The 15,528-nt window shown below is 43.8% G+C and overlaps 1 protein-coding gene across 1 annotated transcript in view; it reads left to right on the forward strand.

The window, feature by feature from the left end:
• Positions 1-540: 540 nt before the first annotated feature.
• PKHD1 (PKHD1 ciliary IPT domain containing fibrocystin/polyductin) overlaps positions 541-15,528 on the forward strand; it is a gene marked incomplete at both ends in the record, with an annotated part of 271,978 nt that continues 256,990 nt past the window's right edge. The window contains 9 exons of the mRNA XM_081997989.1: positions 541-592; positions 1,682-1,759; positions 3,838-3,982; positions 4,935-5,034; positions 8,472-8,529; positions 10,575-10,653; positions 12,876-12,950; positions 14,197-14,261; positions 15,266-15,305. Coding sequence (XP_081854115.1) covers positions 541-592; positions 1,682-1,759; positions 3,838-3,982; positions 4,935-5,034; positions 8,472-8,529; positions 10,575-10,653; positions 12,876-12,950; positions 14,197-14,261; positions 15,266-15,305 — 692 coding nt within the window. The remainder of the gene's footprint in view (positions 593-1,681; positions 1,760-3,837; positions 3,983-4,934; positions 5,035-8,471; positions 8,530-10,574; positions 10,654-12,875; positions 12,951-14,196; positions 14,262-15,265; positions 15,306-15,528) is intronic.

Below are 15,528 nucleotides of genomic sequence, written 5' to 3' on the forward strand. Positions count from 1 at the left end.
CAGAGCTTAATAGTATAGTCAAATCATTTGCTTTCAGAACTGGAGAATGACCATGGTATTGATATAGTTTAATGTAATAGATGTAACAATTTTGCAGAAAGCAGCACAGAGTTAGAGGAGTTTTAACACTATTTTCTTTAAATCCTGTAACTGCTTTCACTAATTCACCTGTGCCTATTGCTTAATGAGAGTCAGTCTCCTGAAACATGGACCCAGTGGGGGAAAGCTCATCCTGAGCTTGGCTGGAACATGGTCTGCTTGGAGGGGCATATGGTCTCTATAGGTCTGTTGGGTGGGAGGAAAGAGTATGGTGTTCTATATATTGATCCTTTACACTGTATGAGAGGTGAGTCGGTGTTTTCTCTAATTCCACACTGCAGTCCATCTTGTCTGCTGTAACACAGGCCATTGCTCCTACAGGTCTGCAATGTGAAGAAAGAATACAGATGGGGTTCGTTTTAAAGTTACAGGGAAGGTGCTAAGGCCCCAAGTCACGATACTGGAGCTAGTCTTTTCTGAAATTCCCATCTGAAGTTCAAGATGAACCCATGGAGATCATCCTTTCTGAGTGCTGAGCTGATATTCTTTGCAGGTGGGTGATAGAGGTGTTGTCTCCAACCACTCTGGTCATACAACACCAGCAAAATCCAGTGCCATGGGGTTGGATGCAGACTGAGTGTGAGACATAGGGAAGCATCTCTAAAAGATGTTGAATGTTTTGGGATATTGGCTGCAGCATATTGGATGTAGTCCACCCTTTATCAGTGGCTTTTCATGGCATTATTTCCATAACAAGTGGAGATTTCTGGATTCACTCTTAATTTTCCCTGTTCTGCCTGGATTCATCTCATGCCTACTGGTTTTCATTCACTTGATGATAGGCATATCAAGGGTTAATTAAGGGTTCATGATAATGTACGTCCAATGTTTAGCTTCAGTGATCAATACCGGTGTTCGGTGAGATTGCATTCATGCACAGCTAAGAAGTTGGAAAACTCCTTAAATGCTAAACAGGAATCTGCATATCACTGTAAAAGGACTTCAGGAAAATTCTGGTCATTGGCTACAAAAAATCAAGCCAGCCACCGGTTCATCTCTATTAGCTTCAGTAGATGAGAGTCCCAAGAATAAATCCTAAATTATCTAAAGGATTTGATGCCTTTATGAAAGGCATTGCACAGCAAGTTACAGGGGACTTCATGGAATTAAGCAGGAGTTCCTTTCCAGGCCCGTGTTCCTTTCCGAAGGACGTTGGCAAGAAAGAGCTGGACGGGCTGTGTTGGAGCCAGAAGAGGATATGTTTTGTGGGCAGCACTAAGTTTGGGAGAGTATACAGAAGTCAGCAAACACATTTCTTTGAGAGCTGGAAGAATAAATGTGAGGTTTATAATCTTTATTTTAATTCTTGAGGAGGACAGGAAGCTCATACTGTAGCTTGGTTCACGAAGTCCTGAAGACATCAAAACCCTCCTGAAGGGAAGCAGGACTATTACATGGGGGTGGCAGTTGGGAGGGAAAAAAGATGAGCGATATGACTAATTTGGATGCCTGAGAAGGAGAAATGAGATGAAGGGTGGGATCACAGGAGGACAACTGTCAGTCCGCTATGTCTCATCCTGAACGAGATATTTTATACATCTGCATTACGCTTCAGCCTGATGTAGCTGGGTTGTTTTTGCAGCGACAGCCACTGGATTGCTCATTAAGCCCCGAGAGGGCAGTGTCGCCGGAGGAACGTGGATTACTATTACTCTGGATGGTGAGTTTTAAACTCTTATGAAGCACATGTCAAAGCTGCAGAGAATCAGCTCCGTTCTGAGATTTGTGGTTGGAGTGACAAACCCTAAGCAACAGAGCCGTGGGTTGTGGGACACATAACATGAAATCAGCTTGAAATTATTACTTCATAAGCTACTGCTGATGGTTGCTTGTTTTTAAGTTCTTTCTAAATGAGGGAAGTCAGGTTTTTACCTTTTCTTTGCAGATGTAAGGCTAGAAATTTCCTCCCTGCCATGCTTTTTTTTTTTTTTTTGAAGAAAAGCTGAAAATCTCCTCTGTTCATAGGTCCTGTGATGCTGAAGCTTTAAAAACACTAATGATAAACCTGAGATCTGAGTAAAAATCACAGAAATTGGTATGTCATGCTCATTTGAGCCCCAAAAGAGCTGTACAAGGCTACACATGTTTCTTCCACAGTGGGGAAGAGCTGGTTTCTGAGCTAGCTGTATGTTTGGTTCAGCTGCTCAACTTCTGACACTTGGTCATTTACAACTATGATGAATGGTAACAGTCTCATTTGTCCGCATATTGTGCATTCCCACAGAGGTGGAGAAATGGAGGGAAGAAAGGGAGCTCAGGTCTTCAAGGGCGGTGTTTCCCCAGCAGCACTGTGTGGCAGGCAGAGACAGTCACAGCTGGGAAATCACAGTTCAGGCAGTCTCTCCTTTTTTTTTTTTTGGTGGGGGGAAGAAGGCAGCCAGGCCTTGGGAGAAGGGGAAAAACCTTCCTGGGGCCAGGAGGAAATATGTGGTTTGCTGCAAATCGAGAAACCACTGGTGTCACTTAAAGTGGACTGGGAACCACCTGTGAAGATCGTGAGCAAAGGGAGAGTTGTTTGTAAGCCACCTCCTTTTCTAGTTGTATTTAATGACGCTACAAAAGTTAAGCGTGCTAGTTTACGTTCACATAAAGCTTGGCTTTCTGAAAGGTTAAAAGTCTTTGATCCTAAGACAGCTCACTAAAGAAACGGGCTAAGCAGATCCACCCTACAGCAGAGGTCCTGTCAGCAAAACCGTGCAAGACACGAGCAACTGCAAAGACTGTGTCTTGGACTTGGTGGTCTTAAAGGTCTTTTCCAACCTTAATGATTCTGTGAAGTGGTACTATTTTTGCAGGTGCTTTAAGTATCTACGGGCATGTGTTTTTTCCAGTGTAGACGACTGAGGCAATTCAAACTCCCAATAACTGCCAATCTCTGCAGTAGAATACATGTGGGAGAGACCAAATACTGTATTAGAGGCAAAAAATGCCATGCGGCTGCATGGTGGGATGAACTTGGTTTTAATATGTGTACTGGTTTTGGCTGGGGTAGTGTTAAATTTCGTCATAGCAGCCTGTATGTGCTACGTTTTGGCTTTGTGCTGAAAACAATGTTGGTAACACACAGATATTTTGGTCATATTTTTATAATACTTGGTTTGCTTTGCTGAGCAGCGCTCACGCAGCAACAAGGTCTTTCCTGATCCTCACACCGCCTGCCAGCAAGTCAGTTGGAGGTGCACAAGAAGTTGGGAGGGGACACAGCTGGGACAGCTGACCCCAGCTGACCAAAGGGATATTCCATACCATATGACATCATGCTCAGCAATAAAACTAGGGGAAAGGTTGGTGGGGTGGGAGTGCTGCTTGGGGACTGGTTGGGCACTGGGTGGTGGTGGTGAGCAGTTGTTGTCATTTGCATCACTTGTCTTTCTTGGGTTTTATTTCTCTCTTTTTTATTTTTTCCCCTCTTTTCCTTACTACTACTATTATTATTATTAATATTCTTTCTTTTTAATTATTAAACTGTTTTCATCACAACCCATGGGTTATTTTACCCTTCTGATTCGCTCCCCAATCCCACCATGGGGGAGTGAGTGAGTGGCTGTGTGGTACGAAGTTGCCATCTGGGGTTAAACCACAGCAATATGAAATTACGCAAATATGATTTAAAGAAGCCTGGTTAAGGGCATTAAGCATTGCCTTTAAAGAGAAGTTGGGTTGCACATTCAAAAATGTTTGTGATGTGTGACAATGTGATCCTCTCCTCATTGAGCTCTTCTGACTTTGATTACTTAGGCTCACCATCCAACCAGCTAGAACATGTCTCTTCAGCTAGCGTGTCCCAGCTGGAGGTGTCCCTGGTGAATCCAGACCTGCCCAGGTTGCCATGTGACATGTCTCCTCTATATTTTGACTTATCCACTATAAGATGCAGAACAAGGTACGATCCATGACTATAGTGTGGGTGAGACCTTGCCATTTGTCTGGTAGGATCCTCATTTTCTTTCCGTGTCTGTACAGGCAGTTTGGAAGTTGAAGGAATTCCTGTGGCTGCACCTGAGCACCTCCTAAGTTGTTAAGTTTATTCTTATTTACACTTAATGAAGCACTAGGCTACCTCACATGAGAGTCAGAGTGAAGCTTCTTGGAGACCCTAGGCTCAGATCTTCAAAGGCCTGTAGACATCTAACTCTTACATGAAAACTCCCAAGGAAATCTTGGCAGGGATTTTACCGGATTTTGGTGTCCTTGATCTGTCCAAGATGATAGAAGTTACGAGTGGAGCAGGAAGCAAATATGGTTTCAAGCACCAGCTGAGCAATCTAAGATCCCTGTTTGCCATCCTGCCATAACTTTAAAGAAGGTTGTTTGGCTGGAAGACTAGGGGTGTCTCAAGAGGCTGTAAGAGCAACCCTAATGGTGCTCTTCCACCTCTTGCTGTTATGATTTGGCTGGGAGTTAATTCTGCTGAATGCTGTGCTGAGAAACTGTGTTCGTTAAGAACGCAGCATTAATTTACAAACCAGGATCAAGATGTCCCATATATCTAGGCAGTCCTGGGTTATTTTAATACTAATGAATAAGAATTACTGAATGAGCATGTCTGTGTTTCGCATTAATGTACAGTTTGGAAGGAGTTCTGATTTAGTCCTATCACCTTCTGCACTTAACTGTAATTTCTTGCTGTGCCTCCACATTTCTTTTCTTTGTAGTTTTAGAGTTTTGGTTCAAATGTGTGAAGTTTGGGTTCACAGTGTAAATTTGCTTCTTTATTGAAGCTTCAGTGGACCTGCTAAGAATGGAGACCCTGTGAAGGACCTGGCATTTCCCAAAAAATAAACCCAATCTGTATAAAAACAATATAGCACATTTACACATTTTCTTCCACCTAGGTCTTCACCCCAGGAGGCTTTGTACTATGTGGAGGTGATCTTTAAAGGACATGTGATTAATAACCTGACTGAGGTGGAGAAAGAAAACTATACTTTCAAGGTAACCACCAAGCAAATATAGAAGTGATGATAAGGAATTCAAGATATTGAAGGGAGTCAAACTTCAGGCATAGTATCTCAGGGAATATGCTGAAATATTATCTCTCATATACTGTATGTCTGATTGCATGTCAGGACGAGAAGTTAGGATGCTCCTTCTGTCCCTTAAAACTAGGTGCATTGAGGTACTTGTCAGGCTGGCACTGGATAGACTAGGTGACCTAAGAGGTCTTTCTGAATCAAAAATCTGGGTCCAAGTTCATCTGTCTCTGCAATTAAGCCACACAGTCAGAAGACTATTGTGTCAGAAGACCCTATGCTGGCTGCTTTTGGTGTCATCCTCCAAGCTGCAGGGTGGCAGCTAACCGCCTGCACAGACAGGTAACCATGGGCAAGAGTACCACCCATGGGCACAGCTGGTTCCAGGAAAGGACACCTCTTCAGGTCTAGGACCGCTCTGCGCACCTAAGATGAGCACAATTTAGAAAGCTCTGATTTCAGTTGTGGTTTCATATCTGTTGCTCAGTTATTTTTGAGAGCTTGCTACTCCCCCCGCCCCAACCAGTATTTTCCCTGTGACTCTCAGTGTGAAAGCACATTTTCTCAGGAGGTTGTAGGGCATGGTGGTATTAACGACGATGGTGTCAGGATCTCTTGCAGAGCAGAACCTTTAACCGTGCCTGTGTGCTTTGCGATGAGGCTTGGTGTGTTCGGAAGTCACGTCCCACCTCTGTGCTAACTTTGCCTATCAAGCAAGAAAGCCCAGCGTTTTCAGCAAATTGCACATTAAAGCCAAAGAGTCATTGGGTGGTTCAGCTAGCTTAGAGAGCTGATGAAAAATCACCAGGGGATGCTGTTAATGAGGCACATTCCAAGCTAAATAAAACACAATGTGTCTCTTTGTTTTGGGACTGGGACCTGGGAGCTATGTGTATCAAAAATTAATTTTGCCTCCACATTAGATTGAAAAAGCCTGCTGCAGGCAGCAACAAGTCTAAATAGCTCAGAAGACTTGTTTCAGCTAGTGGTCCTAGCTTTCATGCTGTTTTTGGCTTCTTTCTCTGCATCATTTCCAGCCCAGGGTATGGCATGATGTTGCCTTTGCTTCTCAGAAGTGGCCATCACTGGAGGGAGTTTGTGGCTACTCATTAATTTTTAACATGACCATGAGAGGAGGGAAGGCAAAGACTGAGCTTTGAAAGGGAATGGGGTTCAAGGAAAGCTTGGAAAAAAACCCACAAAAATATGCAATGAAGTCTTTGATTTGATCCAGCAAAAGAGTTTTTTATGCTATTTATTGGGCTGACAACAGCATCTGTAAGTGCAGGTGAGGACAGGAGAGGGCTCATAAGGAAGGTGGGGAAGATGATATGTGGAGAAGGCTCTGAGAAATTGGTGAGCTGGAGAATGGGGACACATGGGAAATGTATTTTTTCTGTAAGGGTAATGAAATTGAGCAGCTAATGACTTATATGGAAACAGGATTTAGCCAGCTAACAGTACTGCAGGCCAGATTTATGGAGGTATTTGTAGCTCCTGAGAAAGCAGAGACACAAATGGATTTTACAAAATCTGAACAAGCCAGGTGCCTTTATACATCACCTTAAACCCAAGACCTCTAAATACCTTGATGGATCTGACTCTTGCTTTTCACATAATGATTTTCATTTCCAGAGTGCCAAATGCTGCACTGGGAAAAAACTATGACATTACTCTTATTTTCCAGAGCAGATATCTGAGGAATAAAGAACTGATGTGGTTTTGCCAAGCTCTCCCTGTAAAATGCAAGGCTGTGCCTGTATTAGTCAGCAAGGCAGGGTCAGGACGTGGTCTCCAGCACTGCCTGGGATCACCTAGCTGCCGCTCCTTGGTGCGGTTTTCTGTTTTGGGTGATAGCAAGTCTGCTCCCATTAGACATTGTGGATCAGACCACCTTCTTTTTGGTGTTGGGAGAGTTTTCCTACATGGCTACAAGCCATGTTGTTCCCTGGGATAAATATGGTTGATCTTGATCTTTAAAGGTTTTTTCCAACCTAAATGATTTTAGGATTCTAAATAGCAGGTTCCAAGTTATTTTATTTAGTCATATAGCCGTAGTCCAGGAGCCCACCTTCCCTTTCCATAAAAATCCTCATGGATTTCCCAAGATATCCAGCTCTCTTTCATTGCCTGTCCAGGTATGTTCCCACTGACACCAGACCCCACCATCTCAACTATATCAGCTTGTTACAAGATGATGTGCCGCTAACCCAGCACTGGATAATACCTAGTGTGCTGGAGACAGCTCCTTATCCGCAGCAGGAATTTTTTGAACACTTCCAAAGAGTTTTCACTGCCTTTTTATTTCCTTTACTCCTAGGATCCAGATGCTCAATTTAAACATAAGTCACTTTTTAGCTGCTGAAGCTATCCATTTATTTGTCCTGTTTGGCTTGCCGTCTTCCAGGGAGGGACAGGGACACTTACAGAAAATATTGGTTTCATGTGATTTAACAGCACGTGAAGAACCATGCGTGCCTCTGGCCACTCAATAGATGAGTAGTGCTGCCATACACAATGCCATTTGAATAGGACTGGTGTCAGCCTAGACAAAAAAATTAGAGTAATTTTGGTTAAAAAAAGTATCACAGATTTTATAGGCAACTGGAGAAAAGGGGAAAAAGGGCTGCTCTACTTGTTGACAATGCAGCCCCAGCATGTGCTGGTCAGGTATCTCTGGGTCTCAGCTACTTTGGGAGGCTGATGATGACCGTTCTCCACTTGGAAAGGGTGTCTGGGTGCTCCCCATCTTCTGAGAGGCTTGCTTCAAAGCGCAATTTCTCTGCTCCTTTGTGGAATCTGTTTAAGTGAAAAATAGTACCCCATAGCAGATTTCCAGTATTTCTTTTCTGTTCCCTCAGAGGCCAAGGTAGTGTTTTCCCAAAGACACCTCTGATGTATTATACTGCATTAAGATGGGCCAATACAAGCATTTTCTTTATTACACTGCTTTAGGGTACCCAACAAACTTACTAAAGGCTAGCTGAAGTATTTCACTTTTGTGATGTAGGAATAGTTTTTAAGAGTATACTATTGGGAAGAAAAATGGTGCCATAATGCAAGATAAAACGGAGGTCTCAACTTCAGATAAAGCACAGCTTAGAAATTTTATAGTGTATTAAACCGTATCTTCTGGAATTGACTCAAACCAGTGTAGACAATTCGGGCACAAAAGAGAATGTAAAAATAGCAGTAAGCCACAATCTGAATGCAGAGGGGGCAAGAAAGGGTTATTTGTACTTACTCCCTTCTCAGAGCAGGACTCTGCCTCAAAGACCAATATCTGAAGTGTGAGTCTCCGAAATGCGGTTGCCAACTGTGTTGTGAGCAACGCGTAATCAGATCTTGTTGGACTGCTGCGAAAATGATTGCCATTTAACTACCAATTTCTCTTTGCAGTTCTCTGCTGCACAGACACCTGTGGTTTACCAAATTAGTCCACCATCTGGCATCCCAGGTACAGGACCTTTCTTTAAGCTGGAGACCGCTTTAATTATTATTTGATGTTCCATACTGTCTTTCTCCTTATTAGGGGCCCATTTTGCTGGGGATTAAAATGGGAACCTCCAGAACTTAATTCCCAAGCTCATGCTGAACAGGAAAATGGGTTTGCACAAGGGGAGAGAGTCTGCAGCACTGGGTGCAAGAGAAGTGGGTAACGCACAGTGACGAGATTATTTGGTACTTGGCTTCTGCAGCCCAACTGGATGAAAAGCTGGACAGGAGCCGGCAACGTGCGCTCACAGCCCAGAAGCCACCCGTGTCCTGGGCTGCCCCCAAAGCCACGTGGCCAGCGGGGCGAGGGAGGGGATTCTGCCCCTCTGCCCCGCTCTGGGGAGACCCCCCTGCAGTGCTGCGTCCAGCTCTGGAGCCCTCGGCACAGGAGAGACATGGACCTGTTGGAGCGGGGCCAGAGGAGGCCCCAGCAATGCTCCAAGGGCTGGAACAGCTCTGCTGGGAGGACAGGCTGGGAGAGCTGGGGGGGCTCAGCCTGGAGCAGAGAAGGCTCCGGGGAGACCTTAGTGCAGCTGCCAGGGCTTGGAGGAGCTGAGGAGAAAGATGGGGACAGACTGTTTAGCAGGGCCTGCAGTGATAGGACAAAGGGTGACAGTTTTAAACTAAAAGAGGGGACATTCAGACTAGATAGAAGAAATTTTTCATGCTGAGGGTGGTGAACCCCTGGTGCAGGTTGCCCAGAGAGGTGGTGGATGCCCCATCCCTGGAAACACCCCAGGTCAGGCTGGACGGGGCTCTGAGCAACCTGCTCTGGTTGAAGAGGTCCCTGCTCACTGCAGGGGTGGGACTAGATGGCCTTGAAAGGTCCCTTCCCACCCAAACTATTCTATGGTTCAACTCTGCCTGAGTAAAGAGACATTGTTCAGCAGATGGATAGGTCTAATCAGTCTCAACTTTTGAGTCATCTGACCCTATTTAGTAAAAGTTTTAAGAGTTAGCTATTAGGTGGTTATATTGTAATGACATACAGACCTGGTGGTTAATGGGGCTTTAGATCAGACTTTAAAGTTACATGAGGAGACAGTCACTGGTTTTGGTCTGAACAGTCAGCTGGCAGATGGAAGACTTTTTCCCCCTATGTCTATTCTGTTTGTTCACGAACTTCTTTAGAGAAAATTGAAATGCTGATTTCCAAAGTCAAGATTATCAAAACATTTTGGTCTCAAGAGTGCAGAGAGGTACCTGGATGATTAGGTCACATAGATGCTTCTAAATCTAAGTCCATCCCTCACTTCTAATTATTTTCAGGTGCAGTTCAGCTCCAGATTCTCATGCCTTGCTTTAGGGTGCCTGTGCGGAGGTTTCTATGTGTTAGCCGTATGTTTGACCTCCTGGTGTAGTCAGTGAAGAACATGAGAGTTACACTTAGTGTCTAGCGTGATTTGAGATGTCCTGGAGCGTGAAGAACCTGCATGGAGAGGGTAGATATGACACGGAACCAGGAAGACTCATTCCCTTCTAGAACCACAGTGGGAGAATAGGGTGCCTCAAATTATTTAAGACACCTCCGTGCAGGCAACTGAACCAAGCTGTCACCCAGTGTGGTCAAGGGAGTGTTGGGAGTGATTCAGCTGGCCACATACATGCTGAGGTCCTTCTTTAGACCTTGACCCTGTCTAGTGTACAAATGATGTCATTTTGGTTGCCTCATGAGGTTCTACAGTAGAATTTTGGTTAGAATGTGGGGTTTAGTTAACAAAATGGTTGAGGACAGTGTCTTCTCAGTACAAATACTAGAGATTTCCTAAAAAATCAGGAATGGATTTTTTTTGTGGAGAGAGATGTGTGTTTTGGGAAAAGTGTATTAAGTGCAAAGTCACCTTGGACTATGGGTAGAAGCTGAGAGTTACCATCAGTGCAGCCAGTTAGACACCTCTCTGCAACACTTGCAAAGACCAAGAATTTCTTTTGTTCAGCTCAGAAAACCTGCAAATAAATTCTCTGCTTTTAACAGACTTTCTTCAATTTCCATTTCCTTTTAAACAGGAAATTTAATAGAGATTTATGGGAAAATAATTGCTGGAAGATATGAGACCCTGGACTTCAATGTGGATTATATTGATGGGTAATTATATATAGGCTGCTATGTGACCCAGTCCCTGTAAATTGGCATTTCTTCCATCAGCCTTCTTGACAGCAATAAATTGCAACCAGTTGGCCCAGAATTGTCATTTACTTCCTTTGTGGTTTATTGCAGCTCATGAGTTGGGCTTCAGCAAACTTGGTTAATCTAATTGCAACTGGTCCATTAAGCTAGCTGGTTTGTTTACTGGCAGCACAGTCAATCACAGCTCAGTGTGAATTGTACTGTAATTGCGTCTGCTTGCTGTAGATTTTATTTTGGCTAGCAAATTAAAATTTAACTAATTAAAATAATGTCAGAACCTAAAAGTTAAATAAATTTTCCCTTCCATTTGCACTTTTAGAAAAACTATTAGTTTGAAGCAGATGCTCTGGTGAGTCAGAAGACAAAGCAGAAGTACTTTGAGACAAAAGGCTTTGTTGTTCACTGCTTTAAACCCTCTCTGGTCGCTCCCTTGTTCTCAAGGAAGGTTTGGTTTGTATTTTCTGCTACTTCTATGGTTACATGCAACAGAGCAAAGCAGATAGATATTAAAAATTTACTTCAGGACAACAGCACATTAAGCACAGTGAATCCAAAAAGAGCACCAATGACCTGCCGTGTCTCTCATGTATTTCTGTATGTATGGAAGTGTTCTCAGATACTACTGAGTTATTTCCTTGCACTTGTGTCAGTGAAGAACTAAGCCCAGGTGCATATTTAAAGATAAACTATTAACCTATAGTTGCTGTGCTGGCATTTTAAGGATCACTTCAGGAGCCAGGGAAGGTATGTATTCTCAGTAGTTAGAAATCTTACTTCCAGCAGCAGATACTTGACCACTAGATGCTTTTTAACTACCTCTCAGGCTGAATGGAAATATCCCTTGCTAAATAACTAAATTATCTGCTAGTGTGAATGAAAGTCACGCCATGATTTGTGCCGTACCTACCAGCTGCACCCATTTATCAGCCCTACATTTTTGCTCACCGGATGCACAGCAGCATCCTTTGTTCAATATTAATTATTGCTTTACCTGCCTCTGATGGAACTGTGAAACCTTTGATCAGTGGGAAGAAAGGCTGGTCTGTCTGGCTGCAGGTTGGACGTGCCTGCAGGCTCCACTGCTAGATTACTCATTTACAGCTTAATCTCACGATAGACAAAACCAAAATGGCCTCAAAATCTTAGCATACCAGCCAGGTTCACATCATAGCTTCGCATGAATACTTTGCTCTTTTTTGATGTGTTAGTAAATATGTACCAAGTGGGAACCTGGACTTGACCAGAGCAGGCTGTCACTTAGTAACACGGATTCAGGGTTTGGAGCAAAAAAGAGAACCATTTTTATATTTCCAAGTGTGTTCTGCACCCTTTTCTATGCTTTGTATGGAATGCAATGATCCAGGGGTGCTGAACTGAACGTTTTGCAGCACTGATTTTTTTCTATTTATCCTTGAAAAGTGCCTCAATATCAGCAAGCTGTATTAATAAAAGCAAACTCTTTTAATAAAACCTCATAAAACTACACTCTGAAGCATGGGTCACAGCAAAGTGTTTGCATTACAGGTTTTAATTACATATTTTCCTTAATTGCCTCTTAATTCTCAAAGAATCATTGCCACCCTTTGCTTACGCTAATTACTGTGAATTTATTTCTCCCACCTGATTTCTACTCTCCTATGGAAGCTGTACCTTGCCATGTTGATTATTTAAGGTGGGGGTACTTGGATTTCCTATCAGGAGCTTGGATGGTTCCTAGCAGAGGTTGTTTGTAGCATCTTCCCTTAGTGAAATGAAGAAATGCCTGAGCTGCATCTTGAAGCACTGTGAGCTTCACTGTATGAGCATGATGCTGTACTTGTGCTGCCTGCTGCTTCTGCAACGTAAGGGTGAGTATGGTCCTCCTGAGGCTCAGACTACAGCCCTCCTCTTCAGCGAGGAGGCATCAGGTTGTTCAGAGCTAGCTGTCTCAAAGGTGCTCCTTCCACAATCTTTACAGAGGTGCAGTTCCTGCAGTATTTGGGTAATATACTTTGCAGGTTAAGATATGAGAGATTAGGGTTCGTCCGCTTTTCTAGGAGGTTAATAAATGCTAGATACAAGTGCAAGGAAATTCCTGTCCCATTTGAAAATACTGGCTGCTGAGTTTAACAGGATCAGGGTTTAATTTGTGAAACTTTGTTGTAATGTATATCATTTTTCCTTTTTTTTTTTTTCCCTAGACCAGCTATCCTTGTGGCGGAAGGAGATGGATGGACCAGTCTCTGCACTTTTGCTGACAGGCGAGCTGGAAGCATGTCAGTTCTTGACTTGCCTTTGGTTTGTCTTGGTGCGAGGGCTCAGCACGGCTTGTGCACAAAAATTTTCTTGGCTTTTGGAGAAGGTTTTCTGCTTTGGCTTAAGATAGAGGGGGACCACGGAGAGTTGACCACGTGGTCTGTGACAAGGGTGGGTGATAGCTGCTGGCTCTCTTGCTCTAGCCGTAAGTAGGCAGGGCCAGGGGCTGTTCTCTAGCCCAGAAATGATGTACTATGCCCTGGCCACGTCTGTTCAGCTCTTCAGAATCCAAAACAGAGTAGCCTGTTCCAAGCTGCCTATTGACCCTGGCCAACGCACTGTCTTCAGTCATATAGAGACACTAATTTGAAAGATGGGTTTGCTGACCTGAGCCCAGACTGGGCAAATAGAGCTTTAAAAATTTAACAGCACAGGCAGGCAGGTTCTGGTGCCTGGGTCCTGGCATGGTTCCTTTGTCGGTACTAATGCATCCTTGTCTTCCGTAAGCTGCAGGAGACCCTTGAGACTGTGGGATCTTGCATGCTGCTGGATTACAGAAAAAGCCCTAGGTTCTGCAGCAGCGTTCCTTTTAGGAATGATGCACTTCACAGTGCCTGTGAGCTCTGGAACAGGGAGGTTGCTCTTACAGGGAACCAGGGGAAAAGCCTGCTCCTGCAGAAGTCAGTGCGAAGACTTTTGGGGTCTGCAGCACACCCTCTTATTGCCCTGTACAATTCCTCCTGGCTCCCAGGAGGGGGTCTTAAATGCAAATATGGGTTGATGGTGGGACTTGTGTCATTCCATGGCTCCAGAAGGTTGATGTAATGCCAGCAGATCTGGTTTAATTGCTACCTGCTCCTGCATGTCCATAATCTGTAAGCAGAGGAACAAGCAGAGGGGAAATATTTTTGTCCTCCTATTCACCTTCACCATGTGCCCAGACTTGTCTCCCCTCAGCTTTTATTTCAAATAAAGGTTCTGAAGGTCACCAACAGGATCAGCTTCTGGAAACAAGGGTTAGGGGGGCAGGCTGGAGTACTGTGTGTTGCTGGTAGGCATCCTCCTAAGCTGCTGAACTCCTGATCATTAGTGGGGAGATGGGTTGTTCCTCTCCCATCTCACCTGTTTTTCTCCCTTGTTTCTGAAGGCAGCCAAGTGTGACTAGCTTAGATGTAAAAGCCCAGATCTTTTCTTGGTTAGATGATTCTCACTGTATTTTGCTCTTTTTGCTCCCAAGGCTCAGCAAAGTCCTTTTTCTCTCCACAGCTACCCTATTCGGGCCGAAGGTGGACTGGGGACCCTGCAGTGTCAGGTGGAAGGGAACCACATAGGTTGGTGGAAAGGGTTAAAAAACGTGGGTTTTTGTTACACCTGCAACTCCAGAGAGCAGAGGGAGGGTGTCGATCATAAGTTCTTGCTCTGTCTCCAAAGTTAGGAATGTGAGTCAGGGCTGAGTCCACAAAACTTGCTTCAGATCAAGGCTTACCAGTCTTCAACATAGCCACTGCCGTGATTCGCACCCTCTGCACAACTTTGGAGAAAATGAAGTGCAGTGCTCAAGTGAAACCATGACGTAATGTGGTCATTGCTGACAAACAATGTCATTTCAGGTCTTAGTTCAGTTTACCACTTTTACTTTAATCCTTCTTATGTGTGATGGACCTCCTCTTTACTGCTTTATCAGAGGAATAAATTGGGTGTTCATTTCTATTCACGGTCTCTCTGGTAGGAAGTTGGATCCCTTTCATTTTTCCTTGCTTCCAAGCAAAAAAACTCTGCAGAAGCTTCTGATTTCTTTTGAGGGCTTTGAACAGCAAACTTCCTGCTTGGGAAAGATGATCTGAGTTAAATACATAAAATATAGATTAATATCTAGCTGTCATGTAGACACTGAGGACGTGATACAATAGCCTGAGCTTTTGAGATACCTTGGGGTACCTAGGAGCAATCCAGTGAGATGTCAGATAATGGAGATCTTGAAGGAGGTCTGCACCTTCCTAACATAGCAAGTGAGGTCAGATAGGATCCACAGGGTCTAAGATGATACTAAAGTACTTCTGCTTAGACAACCAAATCCTGAGATTCAGCTTGCAGGTTCAGAAACGTAACCGTACATATCTACAGTATGGTGTCTACCTACGATCTAAGGCTTTAAGATCCCTAAGCTGATATTTGATTCACATCCTGCACACACACGCTACTGAAATCAACACAGTTATACTGTTGTATAGAAAATATAAGGAAGAAGAGAATCAGGCCCAGGACACCTGGACAAGGTTTGGTAGGATGTACTCCACACTTCTGACATAAAGAACATTACTTTTCTCTCCTCCAGGGTCCCACAATGCTAGCTTCTCAGTGTTTAACAAAGGAAAGTGAGTAAAATATTTTTTTCTCTCTTTTTCTGTGGTTTTGCATGGGGACACAGCTGCATTTGAGTCCAGGATAAGTCCGTGACATTTTTACTGAACCTTGTATTTTATTGCTTAGAAATGAGGTTTTGCTATCTTGAGAAGACTATCTTCAGACTGGGAATAAAAAAGGAGAATGTTCCTCCCCCAAACCATCTTTGCTTTGGGCTTTTAATACTTTAGCTTC

The sequence above is a fragment of the Phaethon aethereus genome, assembly GCF_964289735.1.
Source record: "Phaethon aethereus genome assembly, chromosome: 3".
NCBI lineage: Eukaryota > Metazoa > Chordata > Aves > Phaethontiformes > Phaethontidae > Phaethon > Phaethon aethereus.